This window comes from Staurois parvus, unplaced genomic scaffold (assembly GCF_062004578.1).
Source record: "Staurois parvus isolate SC_StPar_1 unplaced genomic scaffold, SC_StPar_1.0 ptg000178l, whole genome shotgun sequence".
Classification (NCBI taxonomy): Eukaryota; Metazoa; Chordata; class Amphibia; order Anura; family Ranidae; genus Staurois; species Staurois parvus.
Genome location: NW_028317974.1, coordinates 4,411,438 through 4,432,241, shown reverse-complemented (window position 1 = coordinate 4,432,241; position 20,804 = coordinate 4,411,438). Strand labels below are relative to the sequence as shown.

General features: G+C 41.8%; 1 protein-coding gene across 1 annotated transcript in view; it reads right to left on the bottom strand.

The window, feature by feature from the left end:
• Positions 1-975: 975 nt before the first annotated feature.
• The window catches only part of IPO4 (importin 4), a 132,563-nt gene continuing 112,734 nt past the window's right edge, over positions 976-20,804 (bottom strand). The window contains 3 exon segments of the mRNA XM_089677176.1: positions 976-1,227; positions 7,302-7,371; positions 17,712-17,816. Of these exon segments, the coding sequence (XP_089533302.1) occupies positions 1,097-1,227; positions 7,302-7,371; positions 17,712-17,816 (306 nt within the window). The 3' untranslated portion in view covers positions 976-1,096.

The following is a 20,804-nucleotide window of genomic DNA, read 5'->3' as shown; positions in this document are numbered from 1 at the left end:
TTTACTGTTAAAATGACTTCCACATAGGCATTGTTTTACTGCCTATGAGGAAGTCAATTTGATGAAGAAACACGTCAGAGATAATTGAAGTCAGACGGAAACCGGACGTGCCATGGTGGCCATTTTGGAGGTGCTTTGTATCCGAAGGGGGTGCTTTGTATCCGGAATCCATGTAAGCACATTTTAACAATAAAGTGTCATTTTATGCATACTGATGCACTATGGGATTTTGTATTTGATTTTCCATATTGGTCAGGAGGATATAAAGAAATATAGAGAAGAGATGACAGCAGAGACGAAACGAGAATTCAAAGAGGCATATATTTATTCACACAGGGTAAATGAGGAGCACAATTGAGAGTTTGAACACTGGAAGTGGATGGTGCACTTTATACACCAAGAAGAGTTTGAGAAGTATTGTTGTGGAGATATATAGATTGCACGCATGGAATTAAATACTGGAGGGTAGAAGTACAAATTGCTAATAGTGGTTGATGTTGACTATGTGAATTATAGTTCTGGAGCACATTAAGGTTTTTGCAAAGTGAGCACATTGATGTATCATAACATAGAGCCAATTAGAACATACTACACTGTATTTGTTATTTTTTATTTTTGGGGCGGACAAGCAGTGAAGTGGAGGGTGAAGAGGAGGAGAAAAGGAAGATTGAATTGTATACAACGCGTGTTTGATATGAACAATCTGGTGGGAGCATATGGAGATCTATGATTGTGCAGGGATTGAAGGATAAATAGTGCACTGGATTTATATAGAAGACCATTTGTTCTGCCCAGGAGGGAAGTGTGATTCTCAGCTGATTGACTTTGTGACTTTTGACACTTGTGGCAATAAGGCGGCCTTTCCTTTGTTGCTTCCCTACTGACCACCTTTTACCTGTACATAACAGTACATAATGCCAAGGCACAGATAACTCCTTATTGATAAGACATTAAAAATAACCAGAAAACACAATGAAGACTTTGAACAATTTATTTCTTAGTGTACAAGAATTTTTGAGGTACATGGTAAATGTGTGCAAGATGGGTGAGGTGCAAACTAATTAAGAGATCTCATTAAAACATACTGAGAAGCACCTCATGCCAAGCCAAGAGTGGAGCGAAGTTTTGACGATGCCTCAGCTGGCAGGGACTCTAATGCGTTCTGCAACTCCTGCGGGAAGTGCTGTGCCATGTTTCTCAAAATCATAACTAGAGCTATTTCTGTGTCTGCAGGAATAATAATAGAGATAGAAATCACTTGTAATACCAATGTAAGAGAATACTGTATGTAGAGGGCATGATCTGAAGATATTCAGACATAAAGCACTTATTTTGTAAGCATTACAACTTAACTTCTGGTAGGTATAAAGTCAGTATCATTTGAAAAACTGCAGCACTATTATATAAGTTTCAAAAAATATATAAGTAAAAATACAACAATAGTAGCAAGACTCCTCATAAACGTCCTTATAGATGTATATATAACAATGGTATTGAGTCCATTTAACTGATAACTAATAAAACGAACGTATAAAAAGTCCAAATAAACAACGGTAGTAATGAAACTCCTCCACAGCATAAAATAGAATCCTTTACTATGATTTTCAGAGCTTTAGGTGTTATGACAAAGCCCCTCCCTACACATTTCATCCAAATAGGATGTACTACTGAAACAAACAGGGATGAGCTTTGTATATATACATACAATATACAATATATATATATATATACATACATACACACACACACACATGTGAAACTCGAAAAATTAGAATATTGTGCAAAAGTTCATTTATTGTAAGCTCGAAAGAGCAGGGCCCTCGATCCCCTCATGTTTTGCATTGTATTGGTATTGTTCTGTCACATGTTCTGTCCCCCTTTGTAATGTACAGCGCTGAGTGAACTATTGGCGCTTTATAAATACTGTATAATAATAATAATTCAGTAATGCAACTTAAAAAAGGTGAAACTAATATATGAGATAGACTCATTACATGCAAAGCAAGATAGTTCAAGCCGTGATTTGTCATAATTGTGATGATTATGGCTTACAGCTCATGAAAACCCCAAATCCACAATATCAGAAAATTAGAATATTACATGCAATCAATAAAACAAGGATTGTACATAGAACAATATCGGACCTCTGAAAAGTTTAAGCAGACATATGTACTCAGTACTTGGTTTGGGCCCTTTATGCAGCAATTACTGCCTCAATGCGGCGTGGCATGGAAGCTATCAGCCTGTGGCACTGCTGAGGTGTTATGGAAGACCAGGATGCTTCAATAGCGGCCTTCAGCTCTTCTGCATTATTCGGTCTCATGTCTCTCATCTTTCTCTTGGCAATGCCCCATAGATTTTCTATGGGGTTCAGGTCAGGCGAGTTTGCTGGCCAATCAAGCACAGTAATCCCACAGTCATTGAACCAGGTTTTGGTGCTTTTGGCAGTGTGGGCAGGTGCCACGTCCTGCTGGAAAATGAAGTCAGCATCCCCATAAATCTCGTCTGCGGAAGGAAGCATGAAGTGCTCCAAAATCTCCTGGCAGATGGCTGCATTGACCCTGGACTTAATGAAGCACAGTGGACCAACACCAGCAGATGACATGGCTCCCCAAATTAACACAGACTGTGGAAACTTCACACTGGACTTCAAGCATCTTGCAGTGTGTGCCTCTCCATTCTTCCTCAATACTCTGGGTCCTTGGTTTCCAAATGAGATGTAAAAGTTGCTCTCATCAGAAAAGAGGACTTTGGACCACTGAGCAACAGATCAGGTCTGTTTTTCTTTAGCCCAGGTAAGACGCTTCTGACATTGTTGTTCAGGAGTGGTTTGACAAGAGGAATATGACATTTGAAGCCCATGTCCAGGATCCATCTGTGTGTGGTGGCACTTGATGCACTGACTCCAGCCTCAGTCCACTCCTTGTGAAAGTCCCCAACACTTTTGAATGGCCTTTTCCTGACAATCCTCTCCAGGCTGTGGTCATCCCTGCTGCTTGTGCACCTTTTCCTTCCACATAACTTTCTATTAATGTGCTTTGATGCAGCACTTTGGGAACATCCAACTTCTTTTGCAATTACCTTTTTGAGGCTTTCCTACCTCATGGAGGGTGTCAGTGATGGTTTTCTGCACAACTGTCAAATCAGCAGTCTTTCCCATGATAGTGATTCCTACTGAACCAGACTGAGAGACCATTTAAAGGCTCAGGAACCCTTTGCAGGTGTTATGGCTTAATTAGCTGATTAGAGTGGGACACTTTAAGCCTAGAATATTGCACCTTTTCACAATATTCTAAATTTTCTGAGATTGTGGATTTGGGGTTTTCATGAGCTGTAAGCCATAATCATCACAATTATGACAAATCACGGCTAGAACTATCTTGCTTTGCATGTAATGAGTCTATCTCATATAATAGTTTCACCTTTTAAGTTGCATTACTGAAATAAATGAACTTTTGCACGATATTCTAATTTTTTGAGTTTCACCTGTATGTACAAGTACTTTTATGTTAAGGAGTCTTACTACAATTGTTGAATTTTCATATTTACTGAATATTGTTTGAAAGTTTTATACTCACGCATAGTATTAGGACATACAGTATCTCACAAAAGTGAGCACACCCCTCACATTTTTGTAAATATTTTATTCTATCTTTTCATGTGACAACACTGAAGAAATGACACTTTGCTACAATGTAAGGTAGTGAGTGTACAGCTTGTATAACAGTGTAATATTCCTGTCCTCTCAAAATAACTCAACACACAGCCATTAATGTCTACACCGCTGGCAACACAAGTGAGTACAGCCCTAAGTGAAAATGTCCAGATTGGACCCAAAGTGTCAATATTTTGTGTGGTCACCATTATTTTCCAGCACTGCCTTAACCCTATTGGGTATGGAGTTCACCAGAGCTTCACAGGTTGCCACTGGAGTCCTCTTCCACTCCTCCATGACGACATCACGGAGCTGTTGGATGTTAGAGACCTTGCGCTCCTCCACCTTCCGTTTGAGGATGCCCCACAGATGTTCAATAGGGTTTAGGTCTGGAGACATGCTTGGCCAGTCCATCACCTTTACCCTCAGCTTCTTTAGCAAGGCAGTGGTCATCTTGGAGGTGTGTTTGGGGTTGTTACCATGTTGGAATTCTGCCCTGCGGCCCAGTCTCTGGAGGGAGGGGATCATGCTCTGCTTCAGTATGTCACAGTACATGTTGGCATTCATAGTTCCCTCAATGTACTGTAGCTCCCCAGTGCCGGCAGCACTCATGCAGCCCCAGACCATGACACTCCCACCACCATGCTTGACTGTAGGCAAGACACACTTGTCTTTGTACTCCTCAGCTGGTTGCCACCACACACGCTTGACACCATCTGAACCAAATAAGTTTATCTTGGTCTCATCAGACCACAGGACATGGTTCCAGTAATCCATGTCCTTAGTCTGCTTGTCTTCAGCAAACTGTTTGTGGGCTTTCTTGTGCATCATCTTTAGAAGAGGCTTCCTACTGGGACGACAGCCATGCAGACCAATTTGATGCAGTGTGCGGAGAATGGTCTGAGCACTGACAGACTGACCCCCCCACCCCTTCAACCTCTGCAGCAATGCTGGCAGCACTCATACATCTATTTCTCAAAGACAACCTCTGGATATGATGCTGAGCACGTGCACTCAACTTCTTTGGTCGATCATGGCGAGGCCTGTTCTGAGTGGAACCTGTCCTGTTAAACCGCTGTATGGTTTTGGCAACCGTGCTGCAGCTCAGTTTCAGGGTCTTGGCAATCTTCTTATAGCCTAGGCCATCTTTATGTAGAGCAACAATTCTTTTTTTCTGATCCTTAGAGAGTTCTTTGCCCTGAGGTGCCATGTTGAACTACCAGTGACCAGTATGAGAGAGTGAGAGCAATAACACCAAATTTAACACACCTGCTCCCCATTCACACCTGAGACCTTGTAACACTAACGAGTCACATGACACTGGGGAGGAAAAATGGCTAATTGGGCCCAGTTTGGATATTTTCACTTATGGGTGTACTCACTTTTCTTGCCAGTGGTTTAGACATTAATGGCTGTGTGTTGAGTTATTTTGAGGGGACAGCAAATTTACACTGTTATACAAGCTGTACACTCACTACATCACATTGTAGCAAAGTGTCATTTCTTCAGTGTTGTCACATGAAAAGATATAATAAAATATTTACAAAAATGTGAGGGGTGTACTTACTTCTGTGAGATTCTGTATATAGCGGTCTTCCTGCTAGCAGCTGTTTTTTTTTCACAATTAGAATTTACACAAAATGTTTCAAGTTTTTTTTAGTGCAGATATTTTGGCATTTTTAGATCTCAATCTGGATCTCTCGACTCTTCAGAAGCTGCTTGTTGAACCTATTAGCGGTATTCCCTTGTTCAAACTTACTGAAAGGAAGGCCTTTCTCGAAGCTATCACCTCTGCTAGGAAGGTCAGCCTTAATCTAGAAGAAGCCTTTCTTAGTGTTGTACATGCACAAAGTCCTGAGGCCTTCTTTCTCCCAAAGGTGATCCCTGCCTCCCACCTTAATCAGGACATTGTCCTCACTACCTTATGTCCTGCTCCAAAACATCCCAAAGAAATGTCTCTCTGTCTGAACGTGGAGTGCTTTGAGAGTTTACCTCTCAGCTATTGCTGCTTTAAGGAAATCAGATGCCTTCTTTGTGCTTCCTGAAGTTTATCACAGGTGTCTCCAAGCCTATTGCTCCACCATTGCAGGTGGATCAGACAGATTATTTTTACAGCCTAAAATCTGAACTCTACCAGAGCTGTTAGCTGCTTTGCAAGTCAAACAGATGCCTGATAATGAAAAGCCAATGAAGCATTATCTGGGCTTCTGTTCATGTTTCTTAAAGCTGTAATAAACCCAAAACCAAAAATGTACTATATTGCAGCTTATCAATCATTAGACGAGGAGGCTGCATCATTTGTCTCGTTTTAGGCTTTTTTACTTCTGTTTTCACCTAGTTATCTGACTAGTAACACCTCCTGTATTAGTGAGACATCACTATGGAGGAATGAGTACAGGACACAGCAAACAGCAGCATTATCAGCTTGGGGTGGGGTGAGGGGTTTCGGGGAGTGTTAAATGTATTAACAGATTTTAATAAAATAACAAAATTGAAGTCAAACTGCAACTTGCACTTTCTATTCAGATAAAGTAGTTTACCAGGGGGCTGGTAAACGTGATATGTTTAGAAGACCTTTCCCCTCCACTCTCCATCCTGAGGGATCCTATTGTATTCTTGAAGTTGCTGCTGGGAAAGAGAGTAGGGAAGCCGGCAGCACTGTGGGGGCACACAGGGGGGCTTGGGCAGCAGGGGGATTTGTATGGTGCACAGGGAGGGTGATGGGTGCAGTGGGGGGCAGATACTGAAACAGATTTCCTGTATGGCTCTCTCAGCAGCAGCTGAAAGCCATCGGGAGGGAGAGGAGAAGAAGCCAGCTTTCAGCTGCTGCAGACAGGGCCATACAGTAGTTCAGTTCCAGTAATTGCCCCCCCCGCCGATCACCCTCCCTGCCCACATCCGATTCACCCAGCTGCCTGGGCTCCCCTGGGCCCCAAACAGAAGCACTGGTGGTGCCTCCTTATCCACAGCCCTTATCACTCCTGCTAGTGGTAAATGGATTGTCTCATACATGTACACTGATACATTCTGGAGAGCTTGAACTTCTGAAAAACAGTAATCTTGTTGGCTGAATGAAAGGTGGAAAAAGAAGAAAAAAAGCCTAAAAAGGAAACTAATGCAGTGATCACAATTAACAGTTGTAAGCTGCAATGTAATATATGTTTGCGTTGGATTTAATAGTGCTTTATGTTCTAACAAGTGGATGTGGAGGCCTCCTCTGATGCCAGTTTCAATGTTGAGGTGCTACAAATTGCTTTCTAAATCTGATGAGCCCCTCCTGACGTGTTGGCATTGTTTGCTGTGTTACCCATCCCTCAGTTGGACTGCTTTTGGATGTCCCAGTCTTAAAATGGTTGTAAAGGTAGGTTTTTTTTACCTAAATAGTGTATTCCACCAAAGTGACAATTGATTGCTATGATGAGTACTCTATAAATTGTTTTAAGTATTTTAGATGCTTTGGAGCCCAGTATCCGCAATTACATTACATTAAATACTATTAATTATAGTAAAACATTTTGCCTTCTGGAAGCAGTAAATAAAGAACGGACATGAGTCCACTAACAATTCTTGGTATAAGCTCTAATCATATACACAAGATGGATGGAAGGTATAGTATACACAAGGTTGAGTTCTTAACCACTTATACCTGGTTGGATTTCCTTTGTCCCCAAAACATGACCGAATATTCTTGCAATGTCACTGATGTGTTTGACAACCTTTACAAAAGAAACACATATTAAGAGTGAACCTGTAAATCAGATAAATATACATTAAAATGAACTTGTCATCAGAAAAAGGCGGATAAAATAACAAAACATACTGAAACCTAGCTTATGCTACAATCCACACAATTCCCTACATTCCGTGTGTGATTAGGCAGATAAGGTGTCATCATACTTCAATTTAAAATGAATATGAAGCTCAGTATTAACACACCAGAGCCTTATGATAAAGGGGGTGGTAGCCCAGAAACACACCAGCCTCGCAGGAGACAGCATACAGCGGTGTCTTTTAAGCTCACCATGCACGTTAAATGTGACGGAATCAATTTTGTGATTAAACTTTACATTTTCCAAATCTATGTAATATTAGGACCCAACAAAACATTCAATCAATCTGTATCCAATCAGGCAGGCCTGTATACTATAGTTAGCCTTTAAAGCTCACCATTAAATGCTGACTGTACTCCTTTAGGTTTACTAAGTTCACCTTTTTGGAAAAAAATAAAAATAAATGCACACATTTTTGCAGAAAAAAATGCATTTGTTATTTTGTTTTCCTGCAGGAGCCTGCAAAGCATTGAACTGGTGATCTGTGAATCGTGGATGCAAGGTCAGGCTCCTGCAGACCAGCCCTACAGCTTTCAGCCCGTACCTCTATACGGGCTGTCATTTTGAAAGCTACAGGACATGTGAATGAACTGTGAGAGTGCTCATCAGTGGCCTTGCAATTCTTCGAGAACTGCAAGCTGTATGTTGCAGTGGCAGGCAGGACTTGTATTTCTCGCATTCAAAGAATTCTGGAAATGAACGATGTGGTTGTGCGAACAGAGCCCTGCATACCCACTCTGTATTTCAAATGTGACAGTGGGTGTGGGGGGATCGAGGAGAACGTATAGGAGAAAAATATGGGTGTTACATGTAACTTGCTCCAAAAGTCCTCCAGCAGACTGCTACCTTCAGATCTACAAGTAATTATTTAACTTGCAGTTAATGCTGATGCTCAGTAAGGGCTGGTTCACACGAAAACACAGTGCGGAAAAGGTGTTTCGTCTGTGTCTCCCGCACTGTGTTCAAAACGCACTGCCTTTGTAATCTGCTGTGAATGCCAATACATTAACGGCGTCCAAGTGTAGATTGCAAATGCAGCTCCAGATTGCGTGGTGGTACCACAGTACCACGTGATTTGGTGCAACGCAATTTTTGTGTGTTCTGGTGCAATTTGCAGCCCATTCAAATGGCTGCCAAATCCCACTGCAGGAACACACAAAAATTTCACAGGAACGCAGACTGTGCGATTCTGGTGTGAACCAGTCGGTAAAGAGAAATGTTGGGGGTGCTTACACTTCTAGTGTACAACAAATTGTGATGACTAGGCTTCTCACTTTTTTAAAAACCAAACAGTTCTAAGCATGTTCAAAACATGTAAACTACATTCAGGCTTCATGCAGACGGGGTGTTTTAATAACGCTGGTAACGTTAGCTGTGTAAAGTCACATAAAAGTGTGAGTTTTTCAGGTTTTTTAGCATTTAGCCGCTTTTTTTGTGTTTGAGTTTATTGTTTTTTTAGGTTTTTTTTAGTCTAAAAAAAGGCCACAAGCGCTGGTTTTGCCGCAATTTACTGCATTTTGCCACGTTAGAGCGCTTTTGCAGCTAAAAAACTCCTCTAGAAATCCACTAGTCCTGTTTTTTTTTCCAGCCAAAAAAACATCCCAGCCAACAATCGTTCATTACAGTCTATGTGTGCATGGATACATAGGATAACATGCTGGGGGGTTTACTGGCTGTAGAAAAAAACGTCAAAAGCCGAAAACGGCTGCTGTAAAAACGTCCAGTGTACATGAGGACTAAAATGTAACAGAACATGCAAACTACATTACGACATCCTGTAACTGAAAATAAACCCCATGTGTATTTAGGATTACACAAATATTATGCAAATACTGTTGTTAGTAACGAATGAGGGTGTATTTCATATTCTGGACAAACAACTCTTGGAAACCAATCAGATGTTTACATTTTGGAAATAACTGACAAGTAGCAGCTAACTGCTTACATTAGGGCATTGCACTGCTATTTAGGACCTAGTCCATCTGTTCATGAAGCATAAAATGAAACACGGCTTACAAACATATGGAAGCAAAATGACATTGCTTTCGAATTTAACCACCTCAATACCGGGCACTTTCACCCCCTTCCTGCCCAGGCCATTTTTCAGCTCCCAGTGCTGTCATTGTCACACTTTGAATGACAATTACTCATGCAACACTGTACCGATATAAAATGTTTATCATTTCTTTCAAACAAATAGAGCTTTCCATTGGTGGTAATTGATTGCCACTGTTTTTTTTTTTTTAGTTTTTGTGCTATAAATGAAAAAAAGACCAAAAATTCTGGGAAAAAAAAAGACATGTTTTCTTTTCTACAATTTTGCAAATAAGTAATTTTTTAAAATAAATTTTGGCAAAAATATAAACTGCTACATTTCTTTGGTAAAAATAACCCAAATCAGAGAATATAATTTGGTCTGTGTGAAAGTTATAGAGTCTACAAGCTAAGGTACCTATCCTTGAAAATTGATCACACCTGTTTTACTGACTGCCATCTCATTTCTTCAGGCCCTAAAATACCAAAACAGTACAAATACCCCTCAAATTACCCCTTTTTGGATAGTAGACAGTCAGATATTTAGTAAGAGGCATGGCAAGTTTTTTGAAGATGTACTTTTTTCCCACAATTCTTTGGAAAATGAAGAAATGAAAAACTTTTTTTTTTCACAAAAATGTCATTAACAATTTATTTCTCACACACCAAAACACATTCAGCCACTCCTCCTGAGTATGGCGATACCATATGTGAGACTTTTCACAGCTTAGCCACATAGAGGAGGCCCAACATTTAAGGAGCACCTCCAGGCGTTCTCCACTTTAAGAGCAGGACTTCTTCTGACACTTTTTGTTTACAAGTAAAAATCTGTATTTTTGCTAGAAAATTACTTAGAACCCACAAACATTATATATTTTTTTTAGCAGAGGCCCTAGATAATAAAATGGTGGGTTTTGCAAGTTTAATGTCACATGGTATTTGCACAATGGTTTTTCGAAAGAAACTTTTTGGGAAAAAGTGATTTTTAATAAAATTTTAATGCAAATTTTAATGCACACAAACACAATATAATACCCAATATTATGGGTAAAATATGGTGTTTCGCCGAGTAAATAGATACCAAACATGCCACGCTTTTAAATTGCAGACGCTTGTGGAATTACACCAAACTATGGTATTTAAAATTATCCATAGCACTTTATAGATTAAAATTACAGAGGTAGTCTGTTGCTAGAATTATTGCTCTCGCTCTAATGTTTGTGGCAATACAGCACGTGCGGTGTGATTGTCGTTTACCTATGCACGCAAGCATGAGAGGGGGGGCACTTTAAAATGTTTTATTTATGTTATTTTATTTTTACACTTTTTATCACTTTTATTGCTGTCACAAGGAATGTAAACCTCATTTGTGACAGCAATAGGCTGTGATGTGTACTCTTTATGGACAGATCTGGGGTCTATTGGACCCCAGATGTCTACTCTGCCCTCTGACACTGGTACATTGTGACAGATCTTGATGGAACAATGGTACACTGACAGATGTTTCTGTGCACTTGTACACTGTGACAGATATTGATGGGAGACTGGTACACTGACAGATGATGGTTCACTAGGGACACCAACAGATGTTGATGCTGCAATGGGACACTGACAGATGTTTATACGGAACACTACTGCAGATATTTTTGTGCACTGGTACACTGTGACAGATGTTGGTGGAGCACTAGTACACTGGACAGGGATAGATGGTGCTTGGTGCACTGGTGACGGATGGTTACAGTCTGTGTGATCTGTGTGTAGCTGAACAATAAAATCATCAGCTACACACAGATAGCTGACCCCTCCCCCCCCCCTTTCACTGAGCCACTACAGAGGTGTGCACCTTTGACTACATTGTGATGGCTCTGATTGGATACACCCATCACCTGATCAGGAGGGCCAATCACAGCATGTCCCGATATGTCAGAATCACGTGGCTGTGGTGCCCCTAGGGGGCGTTCAGCACAGGTTTTGTCGGGACGTACAGGTATTTAAAGTGTATGTACAGCAGCCAGGTGGGAAGTGGTTAAAGAATTCCAGTTATGGTTTATTTTTACATAGTTACATTGGTCCAGCTTGTACCAATGTCACTATGTACTGTATATACCATACCTGGCCTATGTCCCTGGATGCTGGAAATCACTGAAGTAGACACCGCTACTCCAGTGATCACCATTAGATTCTGGGTCCCATGCTGGCATCACCGCCCTGCCTCTCCACTACGTCCAATCAGAGAATACAAAGTGAATGGCAACCCGTGCTAAGCAGCCAAGCTCAGTACAGCATTCAGAAGCAAGTGGAGATCACTGTAGTAGCGTGTCTACTTCAGTGAATCCAGGCTTCCAGGGACATTGGCCAGGCATGGTACACAATTTCATTGGTATAAGCTGGATCAGTGTAAAAATATACCATACATGGTCTATCTTAAAATCCTGATCTTACTTGTTCCAATGAATGCGTTGCTGGGGTTGATGTACAGTAAATACAGTATGGATACTATTATATTTTAGCTTGCTCTGGTTTGCATCTATTATTAGCATATTTACATACTGTGAAAACATTACATTGCTCAATCTGTGACAACGCAAGCTGATTTTCTGGTTTTATAAACAATTTTATGTTTTGTAAAGTTTTGAAGACTGCTTAGAGCTTATCAAATATATATTACATTTATGTCAGAATCAATTTAATAAAAGGTATAGCTTTTTACGCAATCATGCTTGAAAAGGGTATGCACCATAGCAAGTGCGGGCTCCATTATGCTCCCTTCACAGTATAAAATTTTCACACTGAAAACAATAAGACCTTCAGTTTGTAGAGTGCGTGGCACTGCTGTAAACTGGCAAAAATACCTTAGTTTAACTGGTCATACAAGTTCCATTGTTTATAGTTACTACAGCGGGGATTTGCTTATGTGCAAGGATTTATTAAAAAGCTTAACCAGTATGACTTGAATTTGAGGGCACTGCTTTTTTCTACTACCAATGCACAGTATTAATAAAGAGCAATTACAGGGAGTAGACAACAGAAACACTACATTAAAAAGGTGTTCCACTTTTGGCAGGTAATGTACACTTACAAAACACAGCTGGAATAGGAACTCATATCTTGATTTCCTACATCTGGACAGGTTTATAGTCAGAGAACATTAAAGACCTAATGTCCTTGATCCACCAAGTCTGATACCCAGGGGCATATTTCAGGGGTGCAGTGGCGCACCCCTAAAGAAGGGATGGAAGAAGACACACACAGCATGTGGACCAGGTGGAATCTGAGAGAGGCTGCTTGATAGTGTATGCAGAGCCTGACTCTTGTTCCCAGGTATGTCTGGAGATGTGAAGGTATCTTCTCTCTCGCCGAGGTGAGGGGAGGGAGGCTGCCAGTGTATGGGTGGCGGTGGTAGTGGAAGGCTCTCTCGGGTGGGGGCTGGGGTGCTGTTAGTCAATGGCAGGCACTCTTCGTGGGGGAGGGGGTGTTGGTTGGTGTCAGGGTCTCTCCATGGGGGGGGGCATTTTTTGTGTTACCTAGGGCAGCACAAAACCTAAATACACCACTGCTGTTACCAGTTTTTAAGACCTAACTCCAGTCACAGAGGTAAATTTACTAGGATTGGAGCAAACAGAATCTGGAGCAGCAGTGCACGGCAACCAATCAGCTTCTAAGCTTTCATTTCCAAAGCTTAACTGAACAAGTTAGAAGCTGATTGGTTGTCATGCACAATTTGCTCTAGTTTGTTTAAATTCCCCTCACTATTTTCCTTTAGTTTTTGATATACAGTAGGAAATAATTACAGTCAATTAATGTAGTTTGGGGGGGGGGGGGGGGGGGATCTCCTGTCACTGCAGGTCTATTTGATGGCTGTACGAGAACACAAGAAATGCAGGACAATCTCCCCATGGGGATACAGGAATAAAACACAATAGGGTTGATTTTTATTTTTTTTCTAAAGAAGAAATGTTCACTTTGCAACATTCTGATCTTTCACTTACCTTCACCTCATTCACTAAGCTATGTTCACTTTATTTTGTTACAGGTATTCCTATAGCACCATCAATTTACCAGCACTTTACATATTGTATATTCACATCAGTCACTGCTCCTAAGGAGCTTACAATCTAAGGTCCCTGTTTAACATGTATACATATACACATGCACACATAATAGAGCCAATTTACACAGGAGTCAATAACCCACCAGCATGTCATAGGAATGTGGTGGAAACCAGAATAGCCGGAGGAAACTCATGCAAGCACTGAAAAACTTACAAACTTCCTGAAGTTAGTGTCTTGGCCAGAATTTGAACCAAGCTACTCTGAATACCCAGTCACGTGAATCACAGAAAAGACAGGATTTTTGCTTGTTGTAGCCAGCAGCCCCATATTTTTATTATTCTTAGGTGGATACCCTCTGTGTACCAGTGTTCAATCCTCTTGTAGGTGGCAGGATAACCCAACAGTCATTAATTCCTGCATCTTCCAATAGACTTCCAGAATAGGATTTTAAAGATACCATTTTCTTTCTTGTCCACTGAGGGGTGCAGGAAGTCCTTAACTTTTGGGACATTCAAAAGCAGCCCGTCTAAAGGGTAGGAAACACAGAAAACAAATGCTAATAGGTCCAAAAAAGCTTGGAACTGACTTCAGCTAAAAAGAGCTGCCTGAAGGACCATACGCCCAAATCGGTCATCAGATGAATCAGAGATATCCACCTAGTAGCAATTAGAGAACGTGTGAACAGAAGACCAGGGGCAGACTTGCAAATCTGAGAAACATTTGTTTTTACAGATGTGTTAAGAGTGTGCCTCGACAGTAAAAGGATGGAACCCGATCCTTGAGACCATAAGCTTGAATGATGGTCTGCCTGAGCAACCTAGAGATGGTGGAGCACGTCGAAGCACCATAAAAGGGTCCATCCAGGTTTACAAACAGGGAATCAGTCTTCATAAAAGCAGTGGCTGATAGATAGCCACTCACAGCTCCAGCCACATCAAGACAATGGAGGGAGATTTCCTGTTGGTGAACTGGAGCCAGTCAGAACAACATACTGGTTGAGGTGAAAGGCAGAACCCTACAGGGGTTAGACAAAAAAATGGAAACACTACTTGATTTTCAGGTGTGAAAGTGACATGTTTTGCATTTAAAGTGACGCAACATTCTTTTGCTTCCGCTGTGTAGTGAGATATAGGTCACAGGTGGGAAGCCTCACTTTTGTCATTCACTGTGTGTGATGCTAGTAATACGGAGTCATGTCACAACTTACTGCGCTTTAAAGAGGGCAAATTGTTGGTGCCCGCTTAGCTGGTGCCTCTGTGACTGAAGCTGCCAATGTATTTGCAGTGCCGTGAGGTACAGTATCAAAGGTTATGACGGCATATACAGTTTCCGGGAAAACGTCGTCTGATAAGCATGGTCAACATGGTCAACTGACCGAAAGAGACAAAAAAGGACAATGCACAGGATAGTGACCCGGAAGAAAGTAACTGCTACAAAAGTGACTGCATAGCTCAATCTAAGTCCTGTGAAGACTGAGATTGAGCTCTGCAGTCACTTTCGCAACAGTTGTTAGCAACTTCAGTCACAGAGGCACAAGCTAAGCGGGCACTAGTAAAAGCAATAGGTTGATCCCCCTAGTTTCAGAATGGCGCCTCAATCAATCAATAGGCTCATCAATAGGAGCCAAAAGGGCCACAGGTGCACTCCTTCACCCTCTCCAGCCGATTCTGTATCTGATTTGCCTGCAGCCGTGTTGACTTACAAACCATCGAACACACAGACTCTGTCTGATTCTGAGTTACTCAAGACCTGGACTGATGAACTTGCCTCTGATGAGTAGCAGTCTACTGTAGAACTTGCCTCTGAAAAGTAGTAGTCTACTGTAGACTGCTACTCTTTAGAGGCAAGTTCATCAGTCAAGGACTTTAGTAGCTCAGAATCAGAGTCCATGCAGTCAATGGCTTGGAAGCCAATAGGGCTGCAGGCAAATCAGATACAGAATCGGATGTAGAGGGTGAAAAAGTGTTGACTCTGATCTCAGAGGTCACAAAGGCAAACAACTGGATCATTTGGATTCAATTTTGCATCATCAAAGTAAAAACCCTAGTCGAAAGGGCAGAAGATCCAGCTACGCATAAGAGCTAAGGAGGATATGAAGAATGGTATAGACTCAAAGAGCAAAATGACTTCAGTTTGCAGACATTGGCACCAACAGTAGGCACACTGAAAGTAGCACTGGAGCCATTAGTATAAAGTGAGCTGGAGGTACCCAGTATGGTGAGACTGGTCTATCCATGTCTAGAATTAGCCATATTATGACCACATTGCATTAGGGCAATGGATAGGCTCAAGGTAAGATGCAAGGCCTCAAGTACAAACCCAGATAGCTGGTAGAAGGCTAGGGTCAGATGGTCGGACGTGACCAAAATCACTGTAACATCAGGAATAGGTCACAGATTGAAATTCTACTTCAAATGCTGAAGAAATGCCAGATCACTTACCAGAACTCTGGTAGAAGTCTAGAGAGCACCCCATGCAGAAATCAGTGCCCGAAGGTCACTTCTTAGCTATCCCCACTATGTCAAGTCCAGCGAGGTTTTGGTGTGGTACTCCTAAAGCAAGGCAATCAGGAGAGAGAAAACTAGAGGCAAGGAAGAAGAGTTTCAACTAGTTTTGAAAAATAAAAAAGTGCAATCAAAAAGGCTGGTCTTTAAACACAGCAGTGCTGAAGAAAAGCCATCCATCCTCCAAGGACATTATGGAAGCTGGAGGCATGCTGTTAGCAAGCTTTCCTAGGATGGTCTATTTCTTTCTGTCTTTGCTAGTGTCCATTTCTCCTGTGGGTGGTAGTATAATCTGAATCTTAATCCCTTGTCTACCAGCGCTATTTGCTGATCTCCCCTCCGGCGAAAAAACTGGAAAGAACGTTCCAAAAAATGTAAAAAAAATAAATAAACTATTAAAAAACAAAAACACACACAAAAAAAAATGTGAAAGTCCCCCACCTCAATTCACATACATAACACAACATACACACGTGGCAAAATGTGTCAGACACGTGAGGTATTGGCATAAACATAAGACGAAGAGCAATCATTTTTAGAGCCGTCGTTCACAGTTGACTCTAAATAGATAACCTGTAAAAGTTTTTTTTTTCACCTACGGAACATTGTGTACTTAACTCTGTTGTCATTTCATGGACATGTGCAATTAAAGGCTTGACATGTTTGGTATTTACGTGTTGCAACATCATCTTTTATATTTTAGTGGAAAAAAAAAGGTAATATATTAGGTTCATGTGAACTAACATTTTAGTGTATTTTTGACTGTAAATTTGCAATTGATAAGCTAATATCATGTGGCATGAAAAATTGCAGCTACCACCATTTTATTCTTCAGGGTCTTTTCTTACAGAAAAATACGATGTTTGGGCTGTTAGCTAATTTTGAAGTGGCACCAAAGTCTTGGTATTTTTTTTTACAGTAAATAACAAACATGTTATACTTACCTGCTGTGTGCAGTGCTTTTGCATAGAGCAGCCTGGATCCTCCTCTTCTCAGGTACCCCGCTGGCACTCCTGGTCCCTCCCTCCTGTCGGCTGCCCTCACAGCTTGCTATGGGAGAACCCGAGTAGGCGCGCTCCCTAGCCGTGGTTCTGTGTGTCCAATCATACACAAAGCCGTGGCTCGGCCCTGCCCCCTTGCTCTCCTGATTGGCTCACTGGCTATGACTGACAGCAGCACTGATTTCAGACACGGATTTCTGCATGAGGTGAGCTCTAGACTTCTAGCATTCTGGTAAGTTACCTGGTATTTGCCTCAGCCAATCAGGAGTGAGAGCCCCGGAGAACCGAGGCTCTTATAGACATCACTGGATCGAAAAGGGGCTCAGATAAGTGTTAAGGGGGCTGCTAAACACAGAAGGTTTTTTACCCTCATGCAAAGAATGCATGATGGTAAAAAACCCTGTGCCTTTAGACCCACTTTAAGTTCTAAAATATGAGTGATTAAAGACTTCCTGTGTCCCTCAATGGATTAAAAATAAAAGTTTTATTGGATGGTTAAAATGTTACACAGAATATTACAGCTCATAAATGTGTCATGACACACTAAGAAAAGTGCAACAAATCAGAATGCATTCATCCATATTATTATGCATTTCTGTGGGCTCTTTACGCATTGCTGCTACATAATACTATACCTGAGTTGGGTTTTTCTCATACAGGAAAGCAATGCATTTAAACACAGTACTGTTCTCCTCAAAATCTTCTTTAAGAGGTAGAGAACGGAGTAACACAGGAAATACCTAAATGGGCAGAATAGGAGGGTCACTTGGGATTGAAACAGAAGTACAAAACAAACAAGCAATGTAAAACGTTTGTCAGTTTAAAGAGTTATTTCAGGCAACCTGAATAGCTCAGAGTGCTGCCCTCCTCCTAATCTGAGGGCTCCTATACAGGGAATTACAGAAGCTTGAAATTAAAATAAACTCAGGTGTTTATTTTAGGTACATAGAGTCCATCACTAAAATGAAATCCCCCCCCCCCCCACAAAAAAAAAAAAAAAAAAAAAAAAAAAAGGTTTTGGACTTACCTGTAAATTTTAATTTTGGAGTATAGTACAGGTTAAAGGCAACTTATTCATACACCATGGGTTATAGCAGGGGAAGGCAACCTTAAAGAGGTGGAGATCTACCTGAACATGGGAGAAGTCAAAGATCACTAGGCACAGTGTCGCCTCCTCACATTGGATTTAAACCTCCGATTGCTGTACTACCGTGCCGCCATGGAATGCATTGCACAGCAATCATGGGTTTAAATCAGATGGTGAGGAGGCAAAATATCGGCTCCTCACCACCTGTCAAACACACTCGGATTGCTTTTTAGATGAGTAGCAGTGCCTGCTGAACTTGTGAATTAGTCCATGGTTGCATTCGGCAGCGGCACCCTTAGGGCTCGTTCACACATACAGTTGGTGGGTGTAAAACTCTGTGGTTGAGTTGTGGTTGTAATGCCTCCAATCCATATCCCCTTCATCCAAAAGGTATATACATTCTGCAGCAGGAATTAAACCCCCTGTTGCTTTTGGTGGGGGCTACCGCCTGCCAATCGTGACCCATTCAAGTAAATCGGGCTGTTCTGCAAGTGCCCCGCAACTGCATGCTTCTGCAGGGTCCGAGGGGTTAAAGCAGGTGGTGGAAAAGCTGCTTTGTTGTACTACACAAGGTTGCAGGACACTTGCAGAGCAGTCACATTCAGCTGAATGGTTCATGCTTGGCAGGTGCTACACCCACCAATCATAAAGGGGCATATAACCAGTAATGTTGCTGTGCAACATGTGTACACCCCCGGCCACTGCAGCTAAAGGGAGGGTGGTTGGGGGGAGGTCTTAACTATGGGGTTTTACCACCCCCCAAACTGCAAATGTAAATTAACCCCATAATGATCTGAGCCCCCCCATAAGGCTGTTTCACACTGATGTGCTGCAGTTTACCTGCACTGTGGGTGCAGCGCAGAGCATCTGCAACTTTCCTGGGTTAGCTGCACTTTGCCATAGACATCTATTATATCCTGCAGGTGTGGTGCACTTTCTGAAAGTGCATCAAAATTCCTTCATTTAGAATTTTTTGTGCATTTTCAGAAAGTGCACCAAATCCACAGGGTATAATAGAAGTCTATGACTAAGTGCAGCAAACACACAGGAAAGCTGCAGTTACGCTGCACTGCACCCGCGGTGTGGGTAAACCGCAGCAAATCAGTGTGAAAGCAGCCCTATACTATTATACCCAGTGTAATGCTTCACACTGACCTGAAGATCTCTTCTTTCCTGCTGCTGGTACCACTCTGGAGACCGCTAGCAGGGATAGGAGGTGGAGTGCAGTTGGTATCACTCCGTCTGGGACAGAACGCAGCACTACAGAGAAGGCATCGGCTTAAGTGGCTCATGCTCCCTACTACAGCTCCAACTTTATGAGTAGTCTCTCTGCACTGCACTCTGTTTGATGCTCTGGGATGGGGGGGTCAGCAAACCGATACCATGACCTAATTGTATATCGATATCTAGGAGCTGCTAACAACCAGGTTATAGGCTCATACATTCAGGTGAATGGACACTGGCACGATTTTTAGGACACACCACCCTGGGGAGTCTCCCCTATAACCCTACCCTACACCATGAGTCTTTCATTTTGTAGTAAGCAATGCAGAGTAACAAGGGGAGCTAGGGAGGGTGGCTTGTGTCCTGTACTATACTCCAAGATGTAAAATTTACAGGTAAATTAAAATTCCTTGTAACTTAATCGTACAGTATAGGGCACAAGCAACTTATGTGAACATCACTGGAAATCCTAAAGCAAAATATATGAAGAGTGGGCAACAACTAGGCACTCCAAATACAAGTAGCATTCACTTGCTTGTCATACAAAACAAATGCACAAAAACGTGCTCAGCTTCCCTGTATTGTCGTGTGCCAAAATACACAGCAAAAGAATGCAACACATCAGCTTGCACAGGTGTGGATAACAGCCTAAGGGAATATCCCTGATGGGTTCAAAGGGTGGTATCTGCAAGGCTGAGAGAACCAAATTAAGGTCTCAAAAAAGAACATGGTGCTGCAAAGGGGGAATGCGAAAAACCCCTTGAATACAGGTTTTCACAAGGGAGTGTGAAGCCAAATACCTATAAAAAAGGATGTATAGGACCGATATCTGCTCTTTTAGGGTGCTAAGAACTAGATTCTGGTCAAGACCTGTTTGTAGGAAGGCGAGAATGTGAGGCAAAGAGTAAACACTGGGACTGAAATGATTGTGCTCACACCAGGCAAAGTAAAATTTCCAGGTACAATAATAGATCTTCCAGGAAGTGGCCTTCTTGCTTTCAACAAAGTAGGAATCAAAGACTCCAAAATCCAGGCCGTTGAAACCAAGTATTGTGAAGTAGGGTCGAATAGAGGTCTTTGAAATACCAAATCTGGCTTAACGTGAAAGGCCAGATCTGGTACCTGAGTAGGTAATAACCCAGGTGTAGACCATCCTGCAACAAATACTCATGGCGAAAGAGTGGGAGGAAGCACCTAAGTACCTTAAAAAAGATCTAGGCAGAAGTGGTGTTAACGTGTGCAACCAGTGGAGTGATGGAACACCTGGTCATCCACCTGAGACTTCTGAGTGGATGAGATTTAGCAGCAAGTTTAAAAACTGTTTGCACTGTGAAGTGAATACATTTCAACATAGCTCCGTTTACAACATTAGTGGTCCACGATGCTGATCTGCATATAAAGTCCAGGCTTTGCCCGT